At 43.3% G+C, this 12,873-nt stretch overlaps 1 protein-coding gene across 10 annotated transcripts in view; it reads left to right on the forward strand.

Annotated features, from left to right (window-relative positions):
* FAM120A (family with sequence similarity 120 member A) overlaps positions 1 to 12,873 on the forward strand; it is a 115,871-nt gene that overhangs the window by 87,150 nt on the left and 15,848 nt on the right. For all 10 annotated transcript variants that reach the window (XR_013404964.1, XR_013404965.1, XM_015117278.3 and 7 more), the window contains exon 11: positions 5,934 to 6,183. Coding sequence is in view for 8 of the 10 variants with exons in the window: in XM_015117278.3 (XP_014972764.2) it covers positions 5,934 to 6,183 (250 nt within the window). In the remaining 2 variants the exon portion in view is untranslated. The remainder of the gene's footprint in view (positions 1 to 5,933; positions 6,184 to 12,873) is intronic.

The raw sequence follows: 12,873 nt of genomic DNA on the forward strand, positions 1-12,873 counted from the left end.
TCTCAGTGGTGTACGTAGAAGAGAACTATTAACACCCAGGGGCATGCAGATTCCTCCAGACGTGATCCACGGTGATAGTGGCACCTGCTGGTAGGGAAGGTGGAACCCAGAGACCTTTTCTGTTGATGCTGGAATAAAGGCTGGGCCCGGAGATGTGTCCAGGGTCTGACGCAGGAACTTCTGGCTTTGAAGCCTTCACTTTGCAAAAATACAGATACTGTGGCGAGTTTCTTCTTCTCGTTCCTGTGGTAGAGGTGTTTATGTGCCTCTGTGGCTTTTCCTCCTTCAGAGTGCCTCTTGTCGCTCCCAGTCACTGGGGTTCTTTCTCTCCAGGGGTCAGTGGGAGAGGCTGCAGTGGTTTGAGGGCAAATGAGAAGGAATAAAAGGCCTACATTTAAAAAGATTGTAGGGTAATAAGTATCCCCAGCTATAATTGAAGAGCACAAATTCAGAAAGTAAAGCTTAGTGATTTACACATTTTTAAAATTAGCATCATCTTAATAAAATTGGCTTTTGTTTCTTGCCTCCCATTTCCTACAAAAGTCTTCCCTAGTACCTCAAAATTAAGTAAGTAAGAGAAACAGGCTTATAAAAAGTAGACAGATAAAAATTATACACACATGAAATAAATATGTGGAATGAGGGAGCAAGTTTATAGATGAGTACTATTTTTATGAAAGATTTTCCTATATTTATTCCTGTATTTTTAAACCACCAAGAAAAGCTGAAAGGAGCATTTTTTCCTGGTCTAGTTTGCTTTAAAAATGTTTTTATTTGTGCTAATAATTGGAATTGCTAATAAAAAGTAAACTAAGTCTGCTCACTGGATTATATTATGAAATAGAATACTTTAATCAATATTACTGTACTGATTGAATATTGTGAAAATTGGTATTGTAAACATTTTTCCCACGATTTCTATGAAGGCTGCTAATAAGTCTGTCTGAATTTCTTTATTCTACAAAGCTTTCTAGGAGAAGCATTAAGGTTTTTTTCACAGAACTTTGAGTAGACCTAGCACAGCAGACAATTGCTTAGGAAGGCAAATGATATGACAGGCCAATTTGTGATATTACTCTTTTGGATTAATATTTGTTTCATAAGTCCTCGTACTCTTTTTTTTTTTTTAACCAGTGTTACTTGCCAATCCTTGAGCTTTTGAGTTTCTAATATATTATGAATAACATACGTGGAATGAGGAATATGAACAGCATTTATCTACATGTCTGTAATACCGTGTTCTGCTACATGTCCTGTGCCTTACTAAGCATTTATATTTTTGTGGACAGTGGGCTGCTCCAACCTCAAATATCAAAGGTTTGAGAAAATATCCACAGCCTTTTACCTTTGAGAATTACAGAGGGTGCTTACAGACGTATCAGCCTGAGGAAGAGAACCCAATGTGCTACCTACATGCTGGGGCTGCTTAGAAATTAGGGGGCAATTTTTCTATTAGAAGGAAAAAAAACAGTCTTCATTGTATCCACTTTTCTGTTTCTGTCCTAATATAAATGAGTTGGAGGTTTTTTTTGTTGTTTATGATCATAACAACCCCAGGAAAGCTCGTCAAGTATAATAGTGGCTGCTCCCTAAATACACACAACCAGAGTCTAGTCGGCCACCATCTTGGAAGCCATTCATCTGCCTGCATCTCTTCCTAACCTATGAACACGTGTGCATGCATGCTGCAGTTCTCTCTCCTATGTTCTTAGTGGGCATTGCTAATTAATGGTCGTGCTCTGGCACTGAGCTTAGAGACATACTTTATAATATGATCTTACAGGCGGCCACTCCGGCAAGTTGGGATTGGCTTACAAAATGAACCTGGGCTAGGATAGATCCCAAAGTCAGCATTATAACAGATTTCCAGGGTGGCTTAGTTGTCATGTTAAGTGTGCTACTAAAAGAAGATGATTAACATCTGATGGAAAACATTGAGTTTTTTGCTGACAACTTAAGTACGATAGTATTTTATGGCCCCAAATTATATTTTGAAGGGGTGCTTTCTGTAAGGAAAATGCATTATAAATTTAGCCTCCAGTAACATGTCTGCCCTAGAGTTGTTTTTGCCAGTGTAAAAATATGGTTGAGTTTAAGGTAAGGAAGACAGTTTAATATTCAGTCTTTCAGAAGTAGGCTACTTCCTGAAGTAGTGAATTTTTCTGACAGTGAAAAGATGAGATTAATATTTGTTGATGGTGATACGTGAGCTGACCTCCAGGAATCTTACTATTTTAGTAAGATGCAGTAGGAACAGGTTTCCCTTCAAAACTACCAGTACAGAGTTCGTTTTACACTACCATGCTCTAAGACCCAGACGGTAGCCACCCAGGATGTGCTGGAGCCTAGTGCCATGGGCAAGCCCACATACCCCCAGGTTTCTGTAAAAGCTCAGATTACTTGCTGGGCTGGGTACTTTGTATTTGCTTATTTCCTGTGGGTTGAGTAATACCGTGAGGGCTAAGAAGTCCTTCCTCCTGGGCAACAGTGACTCTTCGGAAGAAAACAGCAGCCCAGAGAGAGAAGAGCAGCAGACGTTCTCATCTCTGGTGGCTACCCTCCAGCTGCCCCTTTGCAGGGGACTTGTGAAACAGAGCCAGGCATTTTTCTTTCCTCAACTTCTTCCACTCTTGAGGCTGCTATTTCAACCCGAAAATTGGATGTCCCTTGGAATTCTTCATAAACACTCATTTGTAATTAATTTAATGTGAGTAATGTATAAAATGTGAATTGATCTCATTATCTCTACATAATGAGGGGTGCTAGGTGCTTTTTATGTTTAATCATCAGGAGTGTGTTGCAAAGTTAGGTGTTACCTCTTATCTTAGTCCCTGGATCTAGGCCCAGGTCTGAGAACCCAAGGAGACCCTCCCTCTCAAGCACATGCCTGTGCAGATCGCCAGCTTCCCCCTGTCCCAGCCCTACCTGGCACATAGTAGATGTTCCGTAAATACTTATTAACTGATTGGCCTAAGGTTCCACCTCTGTTCTCTGGTGGAATACGCAAAAGTTCTCTAACTATTAGAGATGAGCACCTTTGCTTCTGGAGCAAGCCTTTGTGTCAGTCACATCTTTTTTCTTTGATAAAGACATGTATTTCCTGAATTGGACTTGCTGTTCTTGTCATGACTGTTGCACATGGGCAACAACATGCTTAGTGCTGTGAAAGAGAACACTAACCCCCTCTGTGCCTGCTGTGTCTACAGGCTTACCCGGGACAGTTCTGAGCCCTTCTAGGACTCGGAGCAGCCTTTGGCTGGAGTATTGCCATGAGTTCATCAACAGGAGTCCAGTTTCGGTTCTCAGGAGTGTGTCCACCTGTTTCCTTCTGGGCTGTGCTGAGTCTTGAGACACAGCACCAGGCCAGGCTCATTCAGGTACACAGGAGGCCCTCCGAGCTCTAATGGGGAGAGTTGTCAGAGCCTGCAGCTGGAGCGCAGATTTCTGAGGATACCATGCATTAGGACTAGTGCCTGTGACCTCCTCTTCACTTTGTGACCTAGGGCCTCACAGGATGAACTCTGCAGAGGCCTAAAGGTTTTGAAATTGAGAAGGAAAATCTACCAATAATTTTTTTTTTCTAGAATGAAAACAAAACATGAATGATTGTTAAAATGATTAAAGAGAGGCAAGAACAGAGCCGATGAAAGGGAAAGAAAAAAATGACAAAGCTAAAGGCCAATTTAGTAAGATTGCCTCTCTTGAAAACCCGTAGGGGTCTCCTGACATGCACCACATAAACCCATGCTCTGTGTGTGGGGTATGTTTCAGTGTGTGTATTGTGGTATGTGTGTGGTGTGGTGGGGGGTGTGTGTGAGGTGGGGCTTGTTGGGGGTATGTTGTGTGAAGTATGCAACGTGTGCATGGTATGAAATGTGTGATGTGTGTGTCCCATGTGTTTGCGAGGTGTGCTTATGTAATCTGATAGCAACATAGCATATTGGCGAACAGCTCATTCTGGAAGCTCCCCTTGCCGGTTGTTCTCTTGGGGTGAAGCAGCCTTGGTGTTGGGTCACAGGAGGGAAGGCAGGTCGGCTCACAGGAAGGCCTGTGCATGGTAGTGGTGGTTGTGGAGATGATCCTGTATGTTCTGACACTACTTCTGGAAAAGCTTCTGGAAGCTGAGCTGTGCTGGAGATCACAGGATCGGGGTGGGGGAGATGCCTTAGATTGTGCGTCCAACGACAGGGTATGCTTCGTGATGGAGACTTTATTGGTTTTATATCTGCACCTAAAAGTATTGAATAAAAACAAATAAGCATGTATTTATATATACATGTATGTCTGTTTTGACTTGATGGACTTTAAAGCATTTGGAGTGTTTGAAATATTTCTTTAACATCTAAACACTAAGATATTCAAATGTAAATGAAAGATATTTGCCTAATGAGAGCAGTAACATTTTGTAAAAGGAAAATTTTCAGTGACTGCCTTAACTTGTACCCCAGCTCTGCCCGACAGGCTTCACATAAGGGGACACTATCTGGAGTTGGCTCCAGAAGGGCTTGTCACAGAGCCCTTGCCATGAGGTCTTGACTCAACGTGTTCCTATAGGTAACACTGTTACCTGACTTGTCAGGTATTGAAATGTGTTTAAGCATTTTTTTTCTGTTGCTGAGAAACTGTGTATCCAAGTTTCTAACTCCTGGCGTTTTTCATGACATTTTAAGAGATTATTGTATTGCCTGACTATATTTAGACTCAGTGGAACTGGAGATTAGCCAGTAATACCTTTAACTCTGTCCTGCTTTTGGACTCTTCAGAATGCCTTAGGTATTACTTTAGAGAAGACAAGCCCAGATAGATTAATGTAATTTGGGTTGAAGATCAAATTAGAGTTTATGATAGCATCCTGGTCTCCGTACAGCCCCTGGCCTTGGAGTGGGCCGTGTACTGGAGTGTGTTAGCCGGGGACGGCGTCTTTGCCCATGTGTAGCAGCGCTGGGCAAGGGACCACACCAGGCCCTGCTTTGGTTCTGGTGTTTATTCAACTAGAGTGAACCACTTGTTAATTATAAAATGCACATCCAGATTTCCAGATTTCCCTATTGGGTTGTTACCTCAGTGCAGTTGATGAGATTTTAACATTCTGCTGTGCAATATGGATTGTTTTTGTTTTATTTCCTTGTCATTGTTTTTTCCTTAATTTATGGGGAAATCAAGTGGGAAAATGTGCATGTTTATGTATTTGTAAGAATTAATTGACTAATAGTAAAACATCTGTGGATAAAAGGTATTGTTTCTGTATTATATCAACTTAGAACTTCTTGTCTTTTCTGAGGCGAAATGGTGGATAACTTTACACTCTGTCTGAAGTCTTGCTGAATAGAATTACTGTGCTGGCATCATCTGGGACTTCAAAACTTGGAATATTTACATCTACTTATGTTTTACTGGCCAGTCGTAAAAATAGAGTTTAACAGTTACATTTGTTGAAGTGGGAGGTTTAGTAAAGTGGCTACTGCATGCAAATTATTTCTCAAATCTAATTTATGAGGGTATTTATCCACGTAGAAAGGGATTAGCTGTCCAAATTGGATTTTGTGTGTTAAAATAATTAGATAACCACATACTTCTGTGAATTACACTAATTGTTAAAACTATGTGTAGATATAAAATATTAAAATGGATTTTGTCTAACATCTTGATTTATACATACTAATTATATGAGAAAATCAAGTCATGATTTGATTGGATGAAACTTATTTGTGGCCTAACTGAAAATCTGAATGAGCCATTAGTTGCACAGAATAGAGGGGCAAACAAAATACCCACAAGGACTTGATGATTGGTGGTTTTGCTAAAGAGAGAATGCATTGTTACCTGAGAGGCCAATCTTCAGACCAGTTACTAGAGCTGCTTGTTTTTGTTAAGACTGAAAGTAGGTGAATGATGCATGAATGTGTCTTTTCTGGCTTTTTTTTTTTCTGTAGTCTCACCAGTGATCATTAAAGAATGGGCAGCTTACAAAGGGAAGTCTCCCCAAACCCCGGAACTGGTTGAAGCTCTTGCCTTCAGGGAGTGGACCTGCCCCAACCTGAAGAGGCTGTGGTTGGGCAAGGCGGTAGAAGACAAGAACCGCAGGATGAGGGCCTTCCTGGCCTGCATGAGGTCGGACACCCCAGCCATGCTCAACCCTGCCAACGTGCCCACTCACCTCATGGTGCTCTGCTGCGTCTTACGGTGGGTGCCATGCATGGGAACTGGGACCTGGGTCCCAGCCAGGTGTAAGGGCCGTGACCACGGTGTCAGATGAGTTCGAGAAAGGATGTAAAGTTTATTCCTGATCAATCATGTTGTCTCTTGAAATTTATCCTCATCCTATATTTATATATGTGATAGAAGTGTAGGTTATGTAAATGCAAAATATATTTTAATTTATATGATACAATATGTTTATAGGTATATTTCGTAAGCATGTATGGTATGTAAATATTATATAATGATTTTAAATATAGTTTATTGTTTAAATATTGAAGATTTTGAAGGCTATAAGAGGGGGATTCTTGTTATATATTATTTGGAGTTCTTCTGTAGGGAAAATGTGCCACTTCTTCCCCCTTCATTTATTTAATCATTTACAGTCACACATTGCTTAATGATGGGGATACATTTTGAGAAATGTATCATTAGGTGATTTTGTCATTGTGTAAAACATCATAGAGTATATTTACACAAACATGATGGTCAGTATTTGTGTATCTAAATGTGAAAAAGGTACAGTCAAAATATGGTATTATAATCTTATACTATTATATATGTGGTCCGTTGTTGACCAACACGTTAGTGTGGCACATGCCGTATTTATATCAGTATGGGCTCCTTTCCTCTTTTTAGAGGGTCATAATCAATTCACTTGGGGTTATATCCAGCCCTGCCTTATCCTTACATTGTCCCACACTCTGGCCTTGGGAGCTCTCTTAGGTTGACCCGTGTGACACACAGCATCCTCTTGTTTTGGGAGAGCTTCCTTGCTTTTTTGCCCTACGAGATGCTTCAGGCACTTTTTGTGTTTCTCTGCCCCAGCGTCAGCCATGTCTCCAAAGAGCAGCCCTGGTTCCTTGTCATGAAAAAGGTGTCTGGAAACCAAGGTGTGGGTGCTGGTGCGGTCCTGCTGCTGGGATGTCTTTGTGTCTCTGCCCTCACAGCCCACAGCTCAGGTGTGTGGGTAGATACTGTTGATGTTTTGAAGTTCAATTGAGTTGGGATGCATACTGGATGTTCCTTAGGTTTTGGAGTTGATTGGTTTGGTTTGGTTTTAAAAGAACCTCAAACATAGAGAAACGTTGCAAGTACAACACAGAAACTTTTTTTTAACTTAAATACTTTACTGATTTTCTAACAGTTGATGGCATTTTACTTCATAACCACCGTAGAACCATTAAAATCAATCCACAGTGATGCTATGGTCCATTCCACCCTTCAGAGCTGTTAGGCTTGTTGTCCCAACAGTGTCCTTTATGACAAGGAACCTGTTCCTGTTCCAGGTTGTCTCTGCTTTCAGGAGTGATGCCCTGCCTGGGGATGCACACCTCCTTCTGTCCCGTTAGGCAGGACACTGGTTCTGAGGGTTTGGTGCAGGGTGACTGTGGCTTCTCCATGTGGAGCTGCTCTCACCTTTTGTAACCATCTCATGTGGAAGTGCTTGGAGGCCCTGTAAAGGTTTCACTCCTCAGAGAGCCAGCACATTTTTATCAGCATGGACTCAGAGCCTTCTGTTTCTCTAGGGGCCTTCAGCTCACTGCACCATCATCTGTTTTGATGTTCCCTTTGTCACCTTGCAAACTGGCCTTCATCATCTTCTCTGAGCACCTCCTTTCTTCTCCACAGATGTTCTGCTTGCCCCTGTGTCTCCCTGCCTCAGTCCTGGGATCCCCATTTCTCCAAGCAGCCCCAGTTCCTCCCAGTAGGGGATGGCATTTAGAAGCCAGGCTCTCAGAGTCGGAGGTTCCGTGCTGCGGGAACTTTGCCGCCCTGGCCCTCCCAGTGCAGCGTGGGAGGATCCACCCTAACATTGCTGCTGCGTATTCCTGTATCTCATTGAAAACAGTGGATTCACCCCGGTCCTCCCAAGCTGGCACAGTCCAGTGTCCCTCCCCGTGTTGCTAGGGTACGGTCTAGCATCCTGCTACATTCTTAGCTTCTGACTCTGGCAGTGAGAGGCTTGGCTGGGAAGCCCCATGGCCCCTTACGTGGTCAGGATCCCTGTGTGGCGCAGTCCTCATTGCCCCTGCTTCTTTTGGGGGCCGTCTCACCCTCTGGGCTGGCACTGCTTTTGTAGGCACGACTGACCATCCCTCCCACTGGGTCCCAACTACCTGACTTCAGGAAGGGAGGGACAGAGCTTATTCATGTTTTTATTTCCTGGTGGTTCTTAAATTGATAACAAATGTTAAGGCCAATAACTTACTTAGGAAGACTCAATTAAATGGAGATTGACTTAGATCACAGTGTGTCAGCTGAATGTGATTTCCATTGAAGACTGACTGATGGGAAAGACTCCTTTTTTTAATTTTGTTTTTGAGATGGAGTTTTTTGCTCTTGTCGCCCAGGCTGGAGTGCAATGGCGTGATCACGGCTCACTGCAACCTCCACCTCCTGGGTTCACGTGATTCTCCTGCCTCAGCCTCCCAAGTAGCTGGGATTACAGGCATGCACCACCATGCTCGGCTAATTTTTTGTATTTTTAGTAGAGACGGAGTTTCACCATGTTGGTCAGGCTGGTCTTGAACTCCTGACCTCAGGTGATCCGCCCACCTCGGCCTCCCAAAGTCCTGGAATTACAGACATGAGCCATTGTGCCCAGCTGATTCCTTCTTTATTTTTGTTTTTAGAGGCTTCTGGTTTCCTCTGATGGCACATTCAATTAAGGATATGTTTCTATCAATAACAATATTATATTCATAGAAAGTTTAAGACTTTGGATTCTGTGAGATCAAATTAGCAATAATGAATTTGATTTTTTTTTTGTATTTTTCTCTTCCAAGTTTAGTGTGATACATGGCCTTTAATCTAGCAGAGCACCTGACTGGCCACCATATACTTGACCTAAGGTACATACTGGGACCTTGAGTGAGGACACACTCTGGGGCCCCGCAGCTGTGGCAGAGGATGAGCTGCTATTGCACTGTAGGAGGCTAGGGTCACATCGTTTCAGCTTCGTGTTTAAGTTCATGCTCAGACTCTTGATGCCGTCCCATCTGCTGTATTTACTCTGCTCCTCCTGTGGCTGGTGCGTCGTGGCCTGCTGTGTGTGAGCACTGAGATGCACGGACAGGGAAGAGGCCATGCATGCAGCTGGTCCTCATGGCATTGCCTCCCAGCCCACTCTTCTGTTTGCTCCTCTCGATGCCTGGGGCCTGGCAGCGGAGTGCTGGCCCTTTCTCAGCAGTGATCCTGGAAACACCTGAGCCATCTCCTCAGCGTTGTTGAGATGGCCGTCAGCAAGACAGAAATGAATGGGTACGACCATGCTCCAGTAACCTTCTCTTTACAAACACAGGTAGCCAGCTCATGGCTATAATTTTTTTATTCCTTTGTAGACTATTGTCAATTTCTTCTGGACACATGTTTCTTCATGATTAGAGTCAGGTGATGCATTTGGGATGGAACCCCACAGAAGGGGTATGGTGGTCTTCTCATTGCTCCCTAAGGCAGTTTAGTTTTTGCTTTTGCTAGTGATGTTAACATCGATCACTTGGTTAAGGTAGAGTTTGGGCATACATGTATTTTAAATGTTATACTAGGGCAGCAATTGGGATGGGCAGCGGAAGAACATCAGTCAAATCTCTAGAATCCCTGATAGCAGAGACGGGGGATGGAGTCTGAGCAGAGGTGGCTGCTGTGTGAGGGTGCAGGCTGAGGGCACAGAGCAGAGCAGGTCTTTGTTGGGGTTGCAGCATGGATAAAATAGACAAGGCTCTTGTCCAAAAGCAGCAGCTTATGTTCTTGTAGGAGCAATATGGCAGACACAAAGATGCAGACTGGGTTAGGTTTTAGAAAAACTTGACTTAAATCAGTAAATACAGTAACAGGGATGGAGGGCATAAGGCTCCAGAGCGATGTTGGCGCCGTCAGTGTGTGCTCTAGAGGTGCGACCTGGGTGGTTGGAGGTCAGCCTGGGTGATGCAGCAGGCAGCCTGTGCTGGCTGAGGCCTGCTTCTGTCCTTTTGGAGCTCTGGGTTCACCCCAGCTTCCATGCTTGTAAAGGGCAGCGAGAGGAGATAGGGTCAAGGTCATTCAGCCTTAGGAGAGCTCCAGAACAATTTATGCTGCCCCCACCCTTCTGTGGTAAGGAAACGAAGGCTGCGGGAGGTTGCACAACTCCCTGAGGCCCTATAGCTGGCTATATTAGCCCATTAAATAACTTTCATAATCTGCTTGATTGCACGGAAAAGAACATGGAGAGAAAAAATTTCCAGAAATATCATAGGTAGATTTAGTAGTGTAAAAGGGATCTGAAAACATTCTAAATGCACAGGTAGGAATAGCACAAATAGAGAAGCTGACCAAGAGTTAAGTTCTCAGCCGCTCTTACCTTGACTCTTAACCAGGATCTCTGTGTTTTGGTATTTTATATATGTATATGTATGTATGTATCTAGTAATTCATACTCTGTATCCAGCAAGGTGTTCAGAGGACCTACGATGAAAAGGGTCTAAACACTAACTCTGTTATAGAACACCAGATGGAGGAAATAGCAGATAGTCTGACCAACAAAATTGTTTGCTGTCCTGGTGAAGTTGAGTTCTGAGAGTCTTAGCTGCCAGGAAAACCAGGAAAGATCTTGAGAGAACCAATGTGTCTGCAAGACAGTCTTTTTCTGATTCAAAAAAAAAAAAAATTTCTTTTTTTTTGAGACGGAGTCTCTGTTGCCCAGGCTGGAGTGCAGTGGCGCCATCTCGGCTCACTGCTAGCTCCGCCTCCCGGGTTCACGCCATTCCCTGCCTCAGCCTCCTAAGTAGCTGGGACTACAGGCGCCCGCCACCTCGCCCGGCTGGTTTTTTTGTTTTTGTATTTTTAGTAGAGACAGGGTTTCACCACGTTGGCCAGGATGATCTGGATCTCCTGACCTCGTGATCCGCCCGCCTCGTGATCCGCTCGCCTCGGCCTCCCAGAGTGCTGGGATTACAAAATTGTAAAAGGAACCAATAGCCAGGGGCTGAGGTAGGGAAGACTGGGGAGTTGTTGTGTAAGGGGAACAGTTTCAGTTTGGGAAGATGAAAGGAGTTCTGTGGATAGATGATGGTCATGGTCGCACAGCGATGTGAATGTGCTTAATGCCACTGAACTGTACACTTAAAAATGGCTTAAATGGTAAATTGTATGTGTATTTTACCTCAATTTAAAACATAAAAAGAAATGAAAATAAAAGGAAAATAAAACATAGATATTTAAGGCAAAAAACATTGCATATAATCTTTTTGAGACAAAAATGGGAGGAGGGGACCTTCTTCATATTTGCTGTTTCTTGCAACCAGCCCCGATTAAAACTCAGTAAGACCAGGCCGGGTGCAGTGGCTCACGCCTGTAATCCTAGCACTTTGGGAGGCCGAGGCGGGTGGATCACCCGAGGTCAGGAGTTTGAGACCAGCCTGGCCAACATAGTGAAACCCTGTCTCTACTAAAAATACAAAAATTAGCCAGGTGGGGTGGCGTGTGCCTATAGTCCCAGCTACTTGGGAGGCTGAGGCAGGAGAATCACTTGAACCCAGAAGGCGAGGTTGCAGTGAGCTGAGATCATGCCACCGCACTCCAGCCTGGACCACAGAGCAAGACTCCATCTCAAACAAAACAAAACAAAACAATAAAAAAAACCTCAGTAAGACCATTGTATTTAAGATTTGTGGCAGTCAATCAATTGCAAAGGATGTGATTTTTGTCATTGCAAATATTGATGGTTTAATTAAATGAAACTTTCACATCACTCTTTTATGTATCTCATCAAATATAATTACTATAGAAATGTAACATTCACTGTTTGTTCACCTTGAAATTGCATTTACATCCTACTTTTGCCACATTAATTTGACCATGATGTATATAAGCTCTCTGTGCCTCAGTTTCCCCTTCTCTAAATTGGGATAATTATTATTCCTGTCTCAGAATTTCTGTAACAGTAGATGAGTTAAAGTGTGTGAGGTGCTTAGACCAATGCCTTGGCACCTAGTGAGCACATAAACTTTCCGCTTTGGGCTTCAACTGAAAATATATCTCAATGAGCTGTCTAGAACCTCCCCTACTTAGTTTGTGTTCCCATGGATGAATATTAATTAATACAAGAATGACTTAGTGCTCAGCACCAACTCTAACCCTGGGTTTTGTTAACTCAGATTTTAAGCACTGAGCAGACTTCGCAGATGGGAATGGAAAGAGCTTTGTTAAGCATGTCATGGTTCTCTGAACTCCTTTTGAATTATTTGCCAGAGATCACATAGTAATCTATCATCAGAAGTTATTTTTAGTGATCAGCTGGCAACCTGATTAGGTCATCCTTCAAGTTTATTGAATGCAAAGAACTGGGAACCATTAGACTTCAGAAAGGTTTATGACTAAGTCATTATAGTTAGCCCTTCACTTTTTCACACCCAGACACACTCCTTGGGGTTGTGCCTCGTGCAGTGCTCCAGGGTGTTTGTGATTCAGGCAGTGCTGTTACTGAGAAGGGAAGGAGACTCCTATGTGGACCTGTTCCAGTTGAAGATTTGGAGATTGATTGTCCTTTAGCAGCCACTTCAGGGTGCACATATTTTGCTGTGGTTCTAGTGATGGTCCTACGCATTGCTTTTCTTGAGTCTGACTCCCACTCACCTTGTGTCACCGACCCCATCTTCGGTTGTTTACCTGCTCCACGGACCTGCAGCTGCAGAGTGG

Source organism: Macaca mulatta, chromosome 15 (assembly GCF_049350105.2).
Source record: "Macaca mulatta isolate MMU2019108-1 chromosome 15, T2T-MMU8v2.0, whole genome shotgun sequence".
NCBI classification, from domain to species: Eukaryota; Metazoa; Chordata; class Mammalia; order Primates; family Cercopithecidae; genus Macaca; species Macaca mulatta.